Genomic DNA, 20043 nt, shown 5'->3' on the forward strand with positions numbered 1-20043 from the left:
GAGTTCGTCTTAATTAAACCAAACACACTTGATTATTTTGATATGTGATTTTTTTAATTAAGATGGTTTTAACAGGTAAGCTTTTTAATTGAGATTTTATACATATATAAGACCTTAAATTTAAAATATACTTAAATGATATCAAATTACTTACCACTTGAATCAGCTTAGTTGATAATGAATCATATATCTTTAAGTTTAATTTATAATTATCATTTGATTTAACAAGATAAAACATCTATTTAAATTATAAAATTTTAAATAAAACAAATTAAATTTAAAAATTATTTTATAATATTTTTATAACATTATATTTAAATAAATTAATTAATTAAATATTGATAATTATATCAAAATTTTAAATTAAGATGAATAAATATAATAAATTTCTTAGTAATTATATATATTTATATATATATATATAAAGATTACTAAGTAATTATTCGAATTTAAATTAGTACATCAAACTAAATAATTTGAAATATATATATATATATATATATATATACAATAGAAATACAAAACGAAAATAACTATTTTTCTTATGAATTTATTTATATTATGAACAACAATGGCATTTTGACAGTTTTTCTTTTCTTTTTGTTACTACATAGTACAGCACGTTACCCCAAATATTTTTCTAAATTCATTTTTAACCCTAAAGAGAGGAAAACAAACCACGAAGTTTTAGGGTAAATATCTTCTATCAAAACAGGAAAATAAGTTTTCTTAGAAGCTCCATCATGAACTGGTAACTGATTCAGCAAGTTTCTCGATTTTTTCTACGAGCTCCGGGGATAATTTCTTCGCAGGTTTCCTTTCCTTCCCCGGTCGAAAATCAAACCCTAACGCATCCGAAACTTCTTCGGAGCTCCACCCGGCTTTTCTAAGTCTATCCGATAACCGATCCGCTTTTAGAAGAAGTGCATCGAGAACAGCTTGATTATCCAATAAAACCATATCTCCCTCGAAAAACCCGGATGCTGACACGTGCACGATCTCCGTTATGTCGGACTCGCCCCACCCGCCTTTTCGGAGGACTGATCCGATTTGCCCAATGTATTCATCGACCCATTTCGGAGTTTGGGTTATCCGCATATCGATGTATCTATCAGGCGATGAATTTGACGATGATGATGATGACGACGACTTCCTCCGGCGCCGATAAACTGCCGCGTCGCTCCAGAACTCAACCCATCTAGGTGTCCTTGTACACGTTACCAAACCCGCATCCAAACTCCGCCTCGAAAAAATAGTGGACGACCCGGCTGATTTTTCGCCAACGGATCTCTGTTTCTTCAACACTTCCGGGTCGGATCCAGAGCTCTTAAACAAAGATTCCCTTTCGAAAAAATCAGATATATCAAATCCGCAACAGAAGACACGGTTCTCGTCGATGAAGAAAATTGGGTTACCCGCTAGAGAAGGGTTACAGGGAATATAGCAGTGGTTAAAAATGGGAATCAAAAGGGGAGCCCTTTTAAGCGCATTCCTTGCGACTCGTAAAGCCTTTTCTGGGTCGGACGGTCTCGGACCCCACGATTTGGACCAAAAAGTGTTAAGCGCGATCTGGAAGGAAATTGCAGCGATGGGAAGATCAAGCGAAGCCCGGAGATGGACTCTTGCCCCTGCAGATCGCCAATCGGGAAAACCAGGACCCACGGGTAATCCGGCTGATAATATTGCTCGGAGGTCAGGTGGGAAAACGAAACCAAACTCGGCTTCCACTCGGGCGGACTCAACGTCCGACAAACCCGGCTGGACTTGAAAGTCCGAACCCCGTAAATGAGTTATAACTTTATCAGCTAAAGAAGCGAAAGACTGTAGACCGTTGCGAACAGGGTGGGAAGCCGGAGTTGAAGGAGCGGAAGCGCGAGCAGATAGACGGCGTAAGCCAGCTATATGACCCGGATTCAGACCGGACATCCTCCGGTCAACGTCGACCATTGTTGCTCTAATAACTAACGTCTCCTTTTAATTTCCTACAGAAAAAAAATACTCCGTCGGAGAAAAAGGTTTCCGACGACTTACTTTTGTCTGTGTAAACAGAGAAAAGAAGAGTGGAGAGAACTTGATTCTTGGGGTAAAGAACTTTATCAAGTTGAGAAACGGTGCGTATTTATAGCTGTTTTTGAGTTGTTGCTTATATTTTATTTAAATATTATTTTTAGTATAGCTTTTACTTTCTTGTTTAAACGTTTATTTTTTAGGATAAACTATTTATATGACCACTTAACTATTTTTATTGTTCATTTTGATCATTAATCTTGTAATTTTATCAATCACACTATTTAATTATTTAAATTGTTTAATTAAGCCATTTTCCGTTCAAAATTTAATAAAATAGGTGACTTGAATGTTAATCAAATTGGTATAATTATACATTTAATCCTCAATATTTATATATTCTATCAGTTTATTAGATTAAATTAAAATTATGACTAAATTAATATAATATATAAATAATGAGAATTATATGTATAATTATAAAATTTTATTAATAATATATCAACTTTTTTTATTAAAATTTAACGAAAAATGATTTAATTGAACCATTTAAATATTTAAATTATTACTAACAACTAGTTAGTCTAGTGAGATGAGACATTAGATCCCTTAAATAAGGTTAGAGGTTCAAATCTTTGTGTTTGTGAATAGAGTAAATTGGGTTGAGAATGTCGACATCGCCTCTGCAATAGATAATCTGAATTAGTCAATTAATAGATCGAATATTAGTTATCATAAATAAAATTAGATGATTTAATTTACTTACAAATTATCCCAAGTAATCAAATAGGATTTCCTAGTCTAATTAAGTAGGGTGAAACGAAAAAGAGATAAGGCTTTTGTTGTTTTAGGAGTGTTTAAGTTACCTTTAGCCGCTGGTACGGCGAATATGGGGGGACCCATTCTCAATGATAAATTAGCTTGACAGGTTAAATAAAGCCAGGGACAATCATAATTCCACGTTGTGTATACTTCGTACCGTCTAGTTTTGTGTTTATAAAGTGAATTTAGAGTTAAACTTATTTTTTCGACTTAGAAATAATATTAAATATATATATATATATATTTGAAAAACAAGTCTGTTTTAAAATTATATTTTCAGAATAAATGTAAAAATTATAAACTTTATGTTTGAAAAATATTTTTAGTTAAACTTATAATTTTAATATTTATCTTGTTAGCTTATTTTAAAATTTATATTTTATCAATACATAATTATATGATAAATAAATCATCTGTAGATTCACAAATTATATATCTCATAATGCTAATTTTTTAAATAAATATTATTTTAAAATTTATAAATTTCCACGGAATACATATTGCTATTATAAATTTATTTAACAAATTTATATTTTATCAATACATATTGCAATTATAAATTTATTTAACAAATTATATATATATATATATATATATATATATATTATAATTTAACTGGTATATTTCATATAATATAATATTAAAGAATTTAAATATAATTTAAACGTATATTTTTAATTTATAACATCGTATTCAAAATAACAATTATCTTCTCAAGATCACTTTTTTACATTAATACTAAACACTTAAATCTTACACCAAATAATCCAAAAATAATTCTCAAAATAACTTTTTCACCTAATTTTCCAAACAAATGCTAAACTAGCCCTTACTAAGAATCTAAGATTAGTAAACATATTTTTATTCTTCTATATTTATAATAAAACATTGGGGTAAACTATAGTGCTAGTCACTAAACTTAGGCACTTTTACTTTTGTCACTAAACTTTTTAAATTTGTATTCCAATCATTGAATTTTTAATTCATTATAATTATGATCATTGTCATTTGTTGTTGTTAAAAATACTGATATTGCACATTAAAGTATTCTTCCCAGGAAAAAAAATAAGACTCCAAATTTGCAGCCACTACCAAGGCCAAATTTATGATGAATGAAGTAATTGTCGATAAATTCTAACAGTGGAAAGATTTTATTTGACTTGAAGACATTAAATTTCGATCATGGATATTATTCATATAATATATATTATATTATATTACATAATGTACATATTTATTTATTTATTTATTTATGATACAGACCCGATATTACAAGTCCAACAATAGCCCAAGTCAGCCCCAGGCCCAGACCCATGTGCAGATCAGCTCCCTAGGGTTTCCAGGAACCCTAGCGCCGCATGCTCATCCTTCGTGTCAGCGCCGTTTCCAGAACCGAGCCCCCACGCCTCACGAGTCTTCACCATTCACGCCTCTCCTCCGTGCTTCTCGACAACACACCAACAACGTGCACATTTGGAAAACAAGAACCCAGTTTTAGAATTCCATTAGGACTCAAATATATAATCTAAGAATAGGTTTTTTTTTTCCAGTATAAATAAGGGTAATCAAACTCGTTGTGGGGGGACGATTTACACTGGATTCACACACGAGATCACTGTGTAACAACCACTCACACACAATAGCCAAGAAAGTCCAAGCCCTTGTAAAGATCTTCGAGAGAGATAATAAAAAAAAGGTAGCTTTTTACCTTGTTTGTTGTTTTTCGCCTTTGCATGTTGTTATTATTTGATGTTTGGCTTAGAAAAATCCAAAAAAAACATCTTTTGGCCAATGAAAAGATGTTTTCGTTCGAGATCGTTTGTATAGATCTACGAAAACCCGAGGCCTTTTTTTTTTTGAAAAACCAACTTGATTTTCAAAACGAGGAGAAGAAAAGCATTCGGAAAAGTAAAAAAATCTTTTGATTTTGCCGCCGATGAACGGCGGCCGACGCCGTTCAACGGCGGCGGCGAGGCGGCGTAGGGCGGTCGGTTTCTGGATTTTTGAAGAATCTGGCCGTGTTCTTATTTTTTGAAGAACACTTGAGAGTGTTTTCAGAGATGGAAGGAGAGCTTTTGGCGTGGGAAGAGAGAAATGAAGGTTTTGTAAAAATTTTGGCTTAAATACTGAGCCCATGGATCCGAGCGGTGACCCGCGTGTCGACCCAGACCCGGGTAGGATCCGCGTGTTTTCTAATAAAGGTGGTTAAATCCCACTTTTGGTCCCTCACTGTTATAAAAGGCTCAGTTCGACTGTAAATCTGTTTTAATTCAGCCTATGACTTTTGTTTTCTTTTAATTCGAGCATCTAACTCGCGTTTAAATTCAATTTAATCCCTCCGTATTAATATATATATATATTTGCTTGTATTATTACCTATTATTTTATTATACATTTATTACATACGTATATATTTTTTATTCTACTTTCCACTCATTTATATTTATATATACATATATGTTTTTCCTCCCTATTTCCTTTTTCCCTCTAATATTTAATTATTTATCATTATTGTTACTATCAAATATACATATACTTTTATTTATTTTATTTGTCTTACCTAGTATGTGTCACTATTTTATATTTTCTTTGTCTTAACATTTATATAGATATATGCATACTTTACCTTTAGTGTGTTTTCATGCTTCTACCCTTAGCACCTCATTATGTATGTTTACTATTATCCTTTTTTCTTTTCTCCATTTTTCTTTATTTGTTTTTCCTCTTGTATTCGGTTAATTAATCTAACATTTTTTAAGTGTACATCTTCAAATAATCAAAGGTAAGTAATTCAAGATCAAATTTTACCTTTTAATTTAAACTTATATTTTTCTGAATTAAAGACAATTGGAAATTACGTAGTACCGAAAGGGCAGTTCAAGGGTGCTAACTCTTCCTTGACTGTAACCGACTCCCGAATCCGACACATCTTTGGTAAGGCGCAGATCAGGTAAGAAATAAGGTATCCGGTTAACCTATTTATTTTAAAATAAATAATCGGTGGCGACTCCAACCCACATTTTTCTAAGTCGAAGCCCAATTCCGGGATCCAACCGAAAGACGGTTGCGACAGCTTGGCGACTCCGCTGGGGACAGGTAAGTGAGTCAGGCTAAGGTAATTTCCAGTTGTCTTTTTAACGAAAAGGGTAAGTTTAAATTTTAAGGTAATATTTCGATCCTTTTTACTTACTTTTGATTATATTTTCGAGTAAATAGTTGGACTAATCGTTTTCTCATGATTTCAGACTTCAAAGTTTTTTTTCATCTAAGGCTCTATACCCGAGCTCCAATTCCTATTTTAAGTGGGGGTGAAAGCGACGCCTTCGTGTGAATTTATTCACCGTGCGGGCCTAGCAAGTAGCCTTCGGGATTCATATACCTTATGTCTTCGTGTGAATTTATTCACCGTGCGGGCATAAGGGAATGTGTCCCCTCGAGTTTAACTTAGTCCACACAAGCCTGTGATGGGTTTAGGACTAAGGGTCTGGCAAGCCCAAGGGGGCACCGACAAGGAGAACTCGGGTACCGTTTTTTTAAAACCTAAACCGGGAGACCATGAAGAATTAGAGCCTACCCCGAAACCACGTTCCAAAACTTAGGATTTTTTTACCCTAACCATGTTTTTTTTGCGCTTTTTCCTTCCGTCATTTTTTTATTTGTATTTTTATTTTACTAACGTTTTTACCTTTGTGTTTGTTTTCTAGCATTTGCATTATTACAAGAGGCTATTGATCCCTAAAAAGCGTTTGTTATACACAAAATAATTCGAATTAATGGACAAAGGTGTTGTAATACAAGATATTGAAAACACTAAGGCACGACTATGGTCCGAGAAGGCTCAGAAAGAGAAGGGAGACAGTCTTCAGGGAAACTATGTGTCAGAACTGGTTAGTTATGCCGCTGTCAGCCTGAAACAGAATAATGTCCAAGAGCTGCGAAACATTTGGGACAGTTGGAAGAATGACAGAAAGCAGAAGTTCAGCCAACGATATGGTGATGTCGCCCTCTTGCTCCATGTCAAGACTGATGAGCCCTTACTCCGAGCATTAATTCAATTCTGGAACCCGGGATATAGTTGCTTCACCTTTAACCAAGAAGACATGGTGCCTACTATCGAAGAGTATACTACTCTACTGCACTGCGAAAGCATCAAACTAGAGAGGGCATATATTAAACATATCAAGAGTCAGCCCTTCAAGAACGGACTGGCCAAGATTGCAGGGGTTGATGAAAAGTGGGTGACTGATCGACTCCGGCACAAAGGTAGCGGGGAAGGAATCGAGTGGATTCATATAAAGCAACTAATGAAGAACCACCCTGATGAATGGAAGACTATAGATCTTTTTGCACTGGGTCTGTACGGTTTGATCATCTTTCCGAAGGTTTTGGGATGCATTGACGCAGCCGTAGTAGAATTATTTGAACAACTTCCAAGGCGAGTCAACCCAGCACCGAGCATCTTAGCCGAGACCTTTCGATCCCTTAATCATTGCAGAAGAACTGGTGGAGGAAGGTTCATTGGGTGTGTTCAACTCCTTCAAGTCTGGATTCACAGCCACTTCTGGAAGACTAGCGGGGTTGCCTACCATCGATTCAGCACTACCTATTCACCATTAGGAGAGTTCATCACTATGAAATGGCATGAAGGCGCTTCAAAGGAAAAATGGATGAAGGTCTTCACACATCTTCAGGATCGGGATATTACCTGGAGAGCCCCCTGGTTGTTCCTCAGTGACGTTCTTTTCTGATGTGGGGATTCTGACACTATGACCTTACTTGGACTTTGGGGTGCAGTTGGGTATGCTCCTTTGTTGGCACTCAGACAGTATGGGGCACGTCAGTTTGTCCCAACAACTTACGGAGTATCTACATCAGAGTTTATGTATCATGGTGACAGCTATAAGAAAATGATCAAGGAAGTAGCCGAGTCATGGAAGAAAGTATTCCGAATGGATGTCGTGGCTGCTAGAGATATGCTTACTCCGGATTATGTGGAATGGTGAAGATTGAGAAAGAATGATAACATCCCGGTGCCAGACCATGAAGACACCCGGGCCATGGAGGAACATCTCAGGTCTGTCCCTTCTGAACTTGAGATAGCCAAGACAGAGTTTGAAGATGTGAATAACGAGCTGAAGCAGAAGGTAAAGCAACTTGAAGCTGAGCGCTACCAATGGAAGCTAGATGCCGACTCTCAGAAAGATCGAGCAGATAAGTTGGAAAGGGAGCAGAAAAGAGTCCGTTTTGAGCTTGAAGACTTGAGGAAGGGGTACCAAGATAAAGTCAAGGATAACTCCAAGTTGAAAATGTCCTTTGAGTACTGGAAAGATGAAACTCATAGCCTGAAAAGGAAATTCGAGGGGTCGGATGAGAAAACTTGGAAGGAACAGATGAAGACTGCCCAGAGGCGTCTAGCAGACTGTCATCATCAAAACCAATGCCTGAGAATCCAAGTGACTGATCTGGAGAAACAACATGAGAGAGATGGTAAAATAATAGCTGAGTTAGAAGCTATTGTAGATGGATTCAAAAAGCAAGCAAGCGAGCTTCAGATAGTGCCCTTCGATGGGGGTTTGCAGTGGCGTTTCCGGTGGGAGCAAGCATAACAAAGGGTGAAGGCCAGAGACGTTGTCATCCGAGATTTCCTGGATCAAGTACAGAAGGCACCTCGCCACCTACACGGCCTGGCAAGGGAAGCGGGAGTAGTCCGACAAGGTATACAACCAGTGTCAGATGAAGGCAGAAGACTTGTCAACCTGCTAGAAGCTGTTCGGGGTCTAGAGGATTTAGTCCGAGTGTACCTTTGATTGTTTTTATGTCTCTTACAAGATAAAATATTTTTTTCTAAATAAAGATTATTTATAATAATGGACATTTTTTTGGATCAGTGCCTCTAAATTGCATACATCATGCATCACATATTTTGCATTTTATATTTCAATTTTTTCTATATTTTTACATTTATATTAACCAACAGAACATGTCTCAGACACCAAGCATACCTCCACAAGCTCAAGATACACATCATCCGCACAATACCCGAACAAAAACGAGACAAATGGAGGTCAGAATGGAAAAACTTGAAGAGAACATGGCCAAACTACAAAAAGAACTGGAAGATAGAATGACTCAGAACAGTAAAAGCACCCTAGAGTCCATCATGAAAAACCAGGAGTCTTTGGTCGACCAAATTGTGGCCAAGTTATCAGGTTTACAACAAGCTAGTGCAACAGGGACAGGTTCCTCTGAGGGGATAACCATATCACCAACCCCGCAAGTGGTTATCTCACCCGGAGTATTACCCGGGGACTTATCCGCTATTAAAGGGAAATCTGTATTACCCGGGAACTCATCCGCTACCAAAGCAAAAATTGCACCTACTGTTAAGATACAAACTTCTACGATCATCCCTGACAATCATCCGGATGATTATCATGTCCCAGATTTTGATGAGGAGGACAAAGCCAGAAAGATGGAGGAGAAGATAAAGATGTTAGAAGACCAACTGAAGATAGTCAAAGGGGATCATGACTATTATGGGGTAGATGCGATGGAGCTAAGCCTGGTTCCAGATTTGGTGCTCCCGCCAAAGTTTAAAATCCCTGAGTTCGAGAAGTTCGATGGAAACAGCTGCCCCTCAGCCCACATCACTATGTTCTGTCGGAAAATGACAGGATATGGGGGAAATGACCAACTCCTGATCCACTGTTTTCATGAGAGCCTATCCGGTTCAGCTATCCGGTGGTACAACCAGCTCAGCCGAACTCATGTCAAAACATGGAAAGACTTGGCCAAGTCTTTCTTAGAACAATATAAGCACATTAATGATATGAGACTAGACCGAGTTATGCTGCAGAATCTGGAGAAGAAGCACAATGAGAATTTCTGACAGTACGCACAGAGATGAAGGGATTTGTCTGTGCAAGTTCATCCACCCTTGGATGAAAAGGAAACGAGAAACTATTTGTACAGACCCTGAAGGCACCCTACTTCGGGCACCTAGTGGCAATTACATCGGGAAGCTTCTCAGATTTAGTCATGGCTGGTGAGATGATCGAATTAGCCATCAGGCAAGGAAAGATTGAGGGAGGAGATTCTAGTAAGAAGCCTCCCATGAGGAACAAGGAGCGAGAGATCAATAACGTCAGCACTTATAATGCTAACAAGGGAGTTACGATCTCGGGTCCAAATGCCACAACAGTTGTGCCAACCGGTACTTCCAGACAGAATAAAAGAGAACCGAGAAGGGAAAGAGAACCAATCGATACCATTCCCATGACATACAAAGAGCTATACCAACAGCTCTTTGACACTCACGCAGTGTCACCTTATCCTATGGATCCAATGAAGCCCCCTTATCCGAAATGGTATGACGAAAACGCTAACTGCGAATCTCATGGCGGTGTGCAGGGGCATTCTATTGAAAGTTGTCTCGCATTTAAGAGGCTAGTACAACGGATGCGGAACAAGAATTGGATTACTTTCGACTCTGGAGCACCAAACGTCGCCCAGAACCCCTTGCCCAATCATCAGGAGACAGGAATCAATGCAGTTACTACTGAAAGGGGCAGGAAAATCAAAACCAGTGTTTCGGAAATTAAAACTCCTTTAGCTTGGGTATGAAGCCAAATGGTAAAGGTGGGGCTTCTTGCACCCTATCCCGATGCAGCGAGAAATAAAGATGGTAATCGTTGTTGTTACCACAACAAAGAAGGGCATAAAGTGCAGGATTGCCCCGAATTCAAAATATTAGTCCAGCTCATGATGGACAAGAAAGAGCTGGAGTTCTATGAAGAAATTCAGGATTCCCCGGAAGCAGACATCTGTGCTACTGGAGAATCATCAGACAAAAGATTCGGCAGGGGCAGTCCTTTGATAATTACCCCTAAAGGAAAGACGACAACAACAATGCCAACCAAGGTGGTTATTACAGCACCTCGACCTTTTCAGTACAAGGACAATCGGCAGGTGCCGTGGAAGTACGGATGCCAGGTAAGCACTTCCAAAGAATGTGACAGCAAAGTGGGGCAAAGACCATTAGAGCCCTTCAAGGAAGACGTACTGGCTATCAATGAACCTATAAAAGAGGAGGAAGCTAAAGAATTCCTCAAATTTCTGAAGCATAGTGAGTACAGTATTGTAGAACAGCTCCACAACTTGCCAACACGTACTTCAATGTTGGCACTTTTGTTAAACTCAGAAGCACATCGGGAGGCACTGTTGAAAGTCCTGAATCAAACGTTCGTGCCACAAAACATACCAGTCAGCAAGATGGATCGACTGGTTAACAATATTCAAGCTGATAATCTCATCTCATTCTCAGATGATGAGATTCCATCCGGTGGGAGAGGTCAAACAAAGGCATTACACATTACTACCTACTGTAAGGGGTATGTTTTACCAAGTGTTTTACTCGACAACGAATCAGCCCTGAACGTAATACCTTTGGTTACATTGAAGAGACTGCCAATAGATACCTCACATATGAGAGCATGCCAGAATATGGTCCGAGCATTTGATGGCACCAAGAGAGAGGTTATCGGCAAGATCAAGGTACCACTAACCATCGGACCAGCCACCTACAATGACGAGTTTCTGGTGATGGATATCATGCCTTCTTACAACTGTATTTTGGGAAGGCCTTGGATCCACCTAGCCGGTGCAGTACCATCCACGCTGCACCAAAAAGTAAAATTTGTGATTGATGGAACCTTGGTGATCATAAATGCAGAAGAAGATATCGTGGCAAGTGCGTCCACGGATGCTTCATACATCGAGGTAGATGAGGAAGCGGTAGAATGTTCATTCCGTTCTTTAGAATTTGTGAACGCCACGTTCGTGGCAGAAGGAAGAAAGATTCCTATGCCCCGACTCTCCCAATACACCAAGATGGAGATCAAACAAACATTGGGACGTGGTGCCAAAACCGGAAGAGGATTTGGGAAGTTTCTACAAGGAAGGATCAATCCAGTCCCTCCTATTACAAAGATGGATCGGTTTGGGCTTGGTTTTCAGCCCAATCATCATGAGAAGAGGAAGGAGATCCAAAAGAACCGAGATAGAAGAATAGCCAGGCTGACTGGAAATGAACTTCAATGGGAGCCCATGACATTCCCGCCTCTTTACCATATATTCAAGTCAGGTGGTTATGTGTTTGAAACTACCTCAACTGATTTAGAAGCGGCTTTGGAAGATCTGAGCATCAATGCCGATAATGGAGATAGATTTGGGATGTGCCCTCTGCCACCTGGGTTCATGCCTAGTCGTTGGTCGGTCGAAGAACTACCTGTGGTCTACAAGAGTATTTCAGAGTAATATTCGAATTATCCCTATTTGCCTATACCCGGGCAATTTCTTTCTCTTTTTTTTTCATGGCAAACAAATCATTCTTTTAGTTCTTTTTGAATTCATTATCTATTTCTTTCATTCCAATACTTCATTACCTTTTGCTCTCGAATTTAATTCTTGACCATTTCGTGTGGGATATTTTTCTCTCACGCATACAAATTTTTCTCTTCCCTCAGGTCTCCAGATAACGATAATGTAGGCACTGATGATCCTGATCCGAAGGTGGATTTTGAATCAGCCATTTGTCTCGGGGATTTTGATGAGTGCGAAAATGAAGAAGAGTGTAACTTGCCTACCGAATTGTTGAGAATGGTAGAAAGAGAGGATAAACAAATACTGCCACATGAAAAGACGATCAAGACCTTGAATCTAGGGACTGAAGAAGATCAAAGGGAGGTTAAAATTGGCACCACACTTTCGAATGAAGCAAGACAAAATCTGATAGTCTTACTTCAGGAGTACAGAGACGTGTTCGCTTGGTCGTATCAAGACATGCCGGGGCTAGACACAGATATGGTAGTTCACAAACTGCTAATCAAACCGGAATTCAAACCTGTGCAACAAAAACTAAGAAGAATGCGACCAGAAATGCTCCTTAAGATCAAGGAAGAAGTCAAGAAGCAATTCGATGCCGGTTTCCTTCAAGTGGCCAAGTATCCGGAGTGGGTGGCCAACGTAGTGCCAGTACCGAAGAAAGATGGGAAAGTACGTATGTGTGTCGATTACCGGGACCTTAACAAGGCAAGTCCCAAGGACAACTTTCCTCTACCATACATAGACACTCTGGTGGACAATACAACCGGGAACGCTTACTTTTCATTCATGGATGGATTTTCGGGGTACAATCAGATCAAGATGCATCTTGAAGACATGGAGAAGACCACTTTCGTCACAATGTGGGGAACTTTCTGTTACAAAGTGATGCCCTTCGGGTTAAAGAATGCTGGGGCAACTTATCAGAGAGCTATGGTGACCCTGTTCCACGACATGATGCACAAAGAGATCGAAGTTTATGTTGACGACATGATTGTTAAGGCACAAACCGAGAATGAACATGTCAAGAATCTGAGGAAGCTCTTCTAGAGATTGAGAAAGTTCCAACTGAGACTAAACCCTAGCAAGTGTACCTTCGGGGTAACATCTGGAAAACTATTAGGCTTTATAGTCAGCAGGAGAGGCATTGAGGTCGATCCTGATAAGGTTAAGGCTATCCAGAATCTACCTCCACCACGAACCCAAAAAGATGTCCGAGGTTTTCTGGGCAGACTAAATTACATAGCTCGGTTCATCTCTCAGTTAACCGACAAGTGTGACCCCATCTTTCATCTCCTCCGAAAGAATAGCCCTGGAGCATGGGATGAAAACTGTCAGTTTGCATTCGAGAAAGTAAAGGAGTATTTATCACACACTCTTATTTTGATGTCCCCCATCCCGGGCAAGCCTCTTTTCTTATACCTGTCTATATCCGAGAATTCGATGGGTTGTGTCCTAGGCCAACATGATGAGTCTGGAAGAAAGGAGAAAGCCATCTACTACTTGAGCAAGAAGTTCACAGATTGCGAGGTCAGATATCCTCCCATTGAGAAGGTTTGTTGCGCTTTAGTCTGGGCTACAAAGAGACTTAGACAATACATGTTGTATCACACTACGTGGCTGATTTCCAAGTTAGACCCTTTGAAGTACATGATAGGTGTACCTGCTCTGTCTGGAAGGTTAGCCCGGTGGCAGATGCTCTTGTCAGAATTTGATATCGAGTATGTGAGCCAGAAAGCCATAAAAGGAAGCGCCATATCAGACTTCTTGGCAAGCAGAACCGATGAGAACTATGAGCCGCTGGACTTTGATTTCCCAGACGAAGACTTAATGGCTATATCCTTAGAGGAAGCAGACACTTCAACAGACAATTCCTGGAGAATGTATTTCGATGGTGCATCAAATGCATTAGGACACGGCATCGGGGCAATATTGATCTCCCCGGAAGGGAGTCACTACCCATTTACCAGCAGACTAAACTTCGATTACACCAATAACATGGCAGAGTATGAAGCATGCGTTCTGGGAATTCGAGCTGCACTGGGACAAAGTATAAAAACCTTGCGGATATACGGAGATTCAGCCTTAGTAATCTATCAGCTCCGTGGAGAATGGGAAACCAAGGATGTAAAGCTGATAGAGTACCGGAAGCTAATACTAGATATGCTCAAAGAATTTAATGAAGTCACATTCCACTATGTACCAAGAGAATAAAATCAAATGGCTGATGCCTTAGCCACCTTGGCAGCCGCATTCAAGGCTGGTGGGGAATCTGAAATGACACCAGTTGATATGCAGTCGTATGAGTACCCAGCTCATTGTTACCAAATCGAGGAGGTGAAAGACACTAAGCCTTGGTACCATGATATTCTGCAATACATCAAGCATCATAATTATCCAGAAGAAGCCACCGAAACTAACAAAAGAACCATTAGAAGGATGGCAGCTGGATATGTCCTTGACGGGGAGGTCTTGTACAAGAAAAGCCATGATCAAGTCTTGTTAAGGTGTGTCGATGCAGAAGAAGCAAAGTTGATTGTGGAAGAAATACATGACGGAGTTTGTGGAACACATGCGAACGGACACATGATGTCAAGACAAATAATGAGATGCGGTTATTTCTGGTCCACACTGGAAAGTGATTGCATCAACTACGCTAGAAGGTGTCATAAGTGTCAGATTTACGGAGACAAAATAAATGTTCCACCCCATCCACTACATGTGATGATGTCACCTTGGCCTTTCTCTATGTGGGGGATGGACGTTATCGGGCAAATACATCCAAAGGCTTCAAATGGTCATCAGTTTATCCTTGTGGCAATCGATTACTTCACAAAATGGGTAGAAGCTGCATCATATGCCAGTGTCACTCAGTCCACTATTTGTAAGTTCCTAAAGAAAGAGATCATATGTCGGTATGGTTTACCTGAGAGGATCATCACTGATAATGCTACAAACTTGAACAACAAAACGATGAAGGCTGCCTGTGAGCAATTTAACATAAAGCATCACAATTCTACTACCTACAGACCAAAGATGAACGGAGCAGTAGAAGCAGCAAACAAGAACATTAAAAAGATAGTGGAGAAGACGACTGAAACCTACAAAGACTGGCATGAGAAGTTGCCTTTTGCTTTGTTCGCCTACCGAACCTCGGTACGAACCTCGACTGGGGCAACTTCATTTTCACTCGCTTATGGAATGGAAGCAGTTCTACCCATCGAAGTAGAAATCCCATCACTCCGGGTCTTGACAGAAGTCAAACTAGATGATGCAGAGTGGGTGCAATCCCGATACGATCAGTTAAATCTGATAGATGAAAAGAGGCTGAAGGCCATTCACCATGGTCAAATCTATCAGAAACGAATGATTCGAGCACATGACAAGAAGGTGCGCCCAAGGACATTCCGTGAAGGAGATCTGGTGGTAAAGAGAATCTGGTCAGTCCAGAAAGATTTCCGAGGAAAATGGATGCCAAATTGGGAAGGACCTTATATCGTGAAGAAAGCCTTTTCCGGAGGAGCGCTTGTCCTGGCTGAAATGGACGGACCAGAATTGTCATACCCCATCAATTCGGATGCAGTCAAGAAATACTTCGCTTAGGATGAAAACCCGAGAGGGCGTCCTAAGTCGAAGAGACAAAGAGGAAAAAAACAAAAAAGCAAAAAACAAAAAATGAAGAAAAAGCAAAAGATGTTTAGGGTGAAAACCCGAAAGGGCGCCCTAAATAGAAAAAAAAGAGAAAAAAAACAAAAAGAAAAGAAAAAACAAGGTGGGTTCAAGATGAAAACCCGCAAAGGGCGTCTTGCAACCAATGACGGGTCCGAATGGAAAACCCGAAAGGGCGATTTGGATATTGACTCAAGAAATCCATACAGTGGAAACATCCCGACATCTGAATCTTCTACCAGTCTCAGCAAGTCGGAGAAAGGTTGTACTCTCCTAGACATTGTCGCATTTTCAAAGACCTTTTGGCAAAGGTTGCATTCAAGGTCACCTGACTGCTTTTTCAGCTCAGAAGTGCCCACATTATCGAGATCTAAGACATTCATTTACGCTTCATCATGTATTCATTTCCCAGAATGTTTGTCATGAATTGTTTGTTCTTTTTTCCATGAATAAAAGACAACCTTTTTCTCTAAACCAATTCCTTTTGAGCATCTTGGATTGAGCTTAAACTTAATGATTATTTACTTTTGCAAAAGATAGTCGCATATTACTGTACAAAGATTCATTGAAAAGTACAGGTACTTGGAAGCCAATCAAGGCTCAGGCACATACTCGGGATGGTCGAGCAGCATTTCTCAAGTCAAAAATAGAATGTGCACGTCTGATTTGAACATTTGAAGAACTTAGAACTCGAAGATTCCATAATCAAGGTTCCAGAAAAACAACCAGAGATTGAGATTTCCCTTCGGAACCCAAAAATAACACATGTTGCATATGCATTTTAGGCATACCTAAAGGCATGGCATACATCTCATCACACATACATAACTTCTTCAGGTTTTAGCTAGAGTCAATTTCAACTTCGCAACGAAGGATATTGAGCTCAAAGCTACACAATCAACTCGAGAGTAGATTTCAACTTCATGACGAAGGGTATCTAGCTCAAAACCAAATTTCACGATAGAGGGGTCTCCACGGTTTCGACTTCACGGCGAAGGGAATCGTGTCCACCCGCAATATACAATACTTGGATTTCAACTTCACGACGAAGGATATTCAAGTCAAGGCTCAACTTCACGACGAAGGGGCCATCCGCGATTTCAACTCCACGACGGAGGATATCGTGCCACTCAAGACAACACAAGTTCAACTTCACGATGAATGGGCCGCTGGTTGTCAACAAAATTTCCCAGTTTCAGACAACACAAGTTCAACTTCACAACGAAGGGGCCGCTGGTTGTCAACAAAATTTCCCAGTGTCAGACAACGCAAGTTCAACTTCACAACGAAGGGGCCACTGGTTGTCGACAAAAATTTTTTTCCCAGTATCAGACAACACAAGTTCAACTTCACAACGAAGGGGCCGCTGGTTGTCAACAAAAATTTCCCAGTGTCAGACAACACAAGTTCAACTTCACGACGAAGGGGCCGCTGGTTGTCGACAAAAATTTCCCAGTATCAGACAACACAAGTTCAACTTCACAACGAAGGGGCCGCTGGTTGTCAACAAAAATTTCCCAGTTTAAGACAGCACAAGTTCAACTTCACAACGAAGGGGCCGCTGGCTGTCAACAAAAGACTTCCCCAGTTCCAAAACCAATTTCAACTTCACAGCGGAGGATATTGGACTAGGAACAATACTTGGATTTCAACTTCACAACGAAGGATATCCAATTCTCAAACTCAACTTCACGACGAAGGAGCCATATACAATTCCAACTTCACAAACAGATTGACCCAACTTCACGACGAAGGAGTCATCTGTAACACCATAGTCTTCAGGCCAAGGGTCACCTTCACGACGAAGTACCTTGAACCAGAAGATGATTCAGAGGCTACTTGCCAAAAGCTCGGAGTCCAATTTCAACTTCACAATGAAGGATTTCGTGCTCAGTTTGAACTCAACCTCACGACGAGTGAGTCATTTCATGATTCATATTGACAAACCAATTTCAACATTAGATCTCAACCGCAGAGGATATTCAATATGGTCAAAATTCATGTCTTTTAATCTTTGCTCTATTTTTGTTACACGACAATGAGCAAAGAGGGGCAGCTGAAGACATTAAATTTTGATCATGGATATTATTCATATAATATATATTATATTATATTACATAATGTACATATTTATTTATTTATTTATTTATGATACAGACCCGATATTACAAGTCCAACAATAGCCCAAGTCAGCCCCAGGCCCAGACCCATGTGCAGATCAGCTCCCTAGGGTTTCCAGGAACCCTAGCGCCGCATGCTCATCCTTCGTGTCAGCGCTGTTTCCAGAACCGAGCCCCCACACCTCACGAGTCTTCACCATTCACGCCTCTCCTCCGTGCTTCTCGGCAACACACCAACAACGTGCACATTTTGAAAACAAGAACCCAGTTTTAGAATTCCATTAGGACTCAAATATATAATCTAAGAATAGGTTTTTTTTCCAGTATAAATAAGGGTAATCAAACTCGTTGTGGGGGGACGATTTACACTGGATTCACACACGAGATCACTGTGTAACAACCACTCACACACAATAGCCAAGAAAGTCCAAGCCCTTGTAAAGATCTTCGAGAGAGATAATAAAAAAAGGTAGTTTTTTACCTTGTTTGTTGTTTTTCGCCTTTGCATGTTGTTATTCTTTGATGTTTGGCTTAGAAAAATCCAAAAAAAAAAAAATCTTTTGGCCAATGAAAAGATGTTTTCGTTCGAGATCGTTTGTATAGATCTACGAAAACCCGAGGCCTTTTTTTTTGAAAAACCAACTTGATTTTCAAAACGAGGAGAATAAAAGCATTCGGAAAAGTAAAAAAATCTTTTGATTTTGCCGCCGATGAACGGCGGCCGACGCCGTTCAACGGCGGCGGCGAGGCGGCGTAGGGCGGTCGGTTTCTGGATTCTTGAAGAATCCGACCGTGTTTTTTATTTTTTGAAGAACACTTGAGAGTGTTTTCAGAGATGGGAGGAGAGCTTTTGGCGTGGGAAGAGAGAAATGAAGGTTTTGTAAAAATTTTGGCTTAAATACTGAGCCCATGGATCCGAGCGGTGACCCGCGTGTCGACCCAGACCCGGGTAGGATCCGCGTGTTTTCTAATAAAGGTGGTTAAATCCCACTTTTGGTCCCTCACTGTTATAAAAGGCTCAGTTCGACTGTAAATCTGTTTTAATTCAGCCTATGACTTTTGTTTTCTTTTAATTCGAGCATCTAACTCGCGTTTAAATTCAATTTAATCCCTCCGTATTAATATATATATATATATATTTGCTTGTATTATTACCTATTATTTTATTATACATTTATTACATACGTATATATTTTTTATTCTACTTTCCACTCATTTATATTTATATATACATATATGTTTTTCCTCCCTATTTCCTTTTTCCCTCTAATATTTAATTATTTATCATTATTGTTACTATCAAATATACATATACTTTTATTTATTTTATTTGTCTTACCTAGTACGTGTCACTATTTTATATTTTCTTTGTCTTAACATTTATATAGATATATGCATACTTTACCTTTAGTGTGTTTTAATGCTTCTACCCTTAGCACCTCATTATGTATGTTTACTATTATCCTTTTTTCTTTTCTCCATTTTTCTTTATTTGTTTTTCCTCTTGTATTCGGTTAATTAATCTAACATTTTTTAAGTGTATATCTTCAAATAATCAAAGGTAAGTAATTCAGGATCAAATTTTACCTTTTAATTTAAACTTATATTTTTCTTAATTAAAGACAATTGGAAATTACGTAGTACCGAAAGGGCAGTTCAAGGGTGCTAACCCTTCATTGACTGTAACCGACTCCCGAATCCGACACATCTTTGGTAAGGCGCAGATCAGGTAAGAAATAAGGTATCTGGTTAACCTATTTATTTTTAAATAAATAATCGGTGGCGACTCCAACCCACATTTTTCTAAGTCGAAGTCCAATTCCGGGGCCCAACCGAAAGACGGTTGCGACATGACTAAAATATTTAACATAGTTTAATTTTAAGTTGATACATCTGTTGATATTAGTAGGTCCCCAAAAAAAATTAACTGTTAGTTTTTATTAGATCATTGCCTCATTTTTGTTGTCATTGGACAATTTTTCCAGTCAACAAGATCATAAAATTGCTCTTATTCCTTCCTTTGTTTTCTTTTGGTTCAAATTCG

The 20043-nt window shown here is 39.2% G+C and overlaps 1 protein-coding gene across 1 annotated transcript; it reads right to left on the reverse strand.

Moving 5' to 3' along the window:
- Positions 1-598: 598 nt before the first annotated feature.
- LOC120125708 lies at positions 599-5598 on the reverse strand. Its single transcript, XM_039144069.1, has 2 exons — positions 5594-5598; positions 599-1971 (listed from the first exon to the last, which is right to left on the reverse strand). Exon 2 carries the CDS (start codon positions 1945-1947, stop codon positions 742-744), a length of 1206 nt encoding a protein of 401 aa, XP_039000000.1. The 5' UTR covers positions 1948-1971; positions 5594-5598; the 3' UTR covers positions 599-741.
- Positions 5599-20043: the final 14445 nt, after the last annotated feature.

The sequence above is a fragment of the Hibiscus syriacus genome, unplaced genomic scaffold (genome assembly GCF_006381635.1).
Source record: "Hibiscus syriacus cultivar Baekdansim isolate YM2019G1 unplaced genomic scaffold, ASM638163v2 tig00110437_pilon, whole genome shotgun sequence".
Classification (NCBI taxonomy): Eukaryota; Viridiplantae; Streptophyta; class Magnoliopsida; order Malvales; family Malvaceae; genus Hibiscus; species Hibiscus syriacus.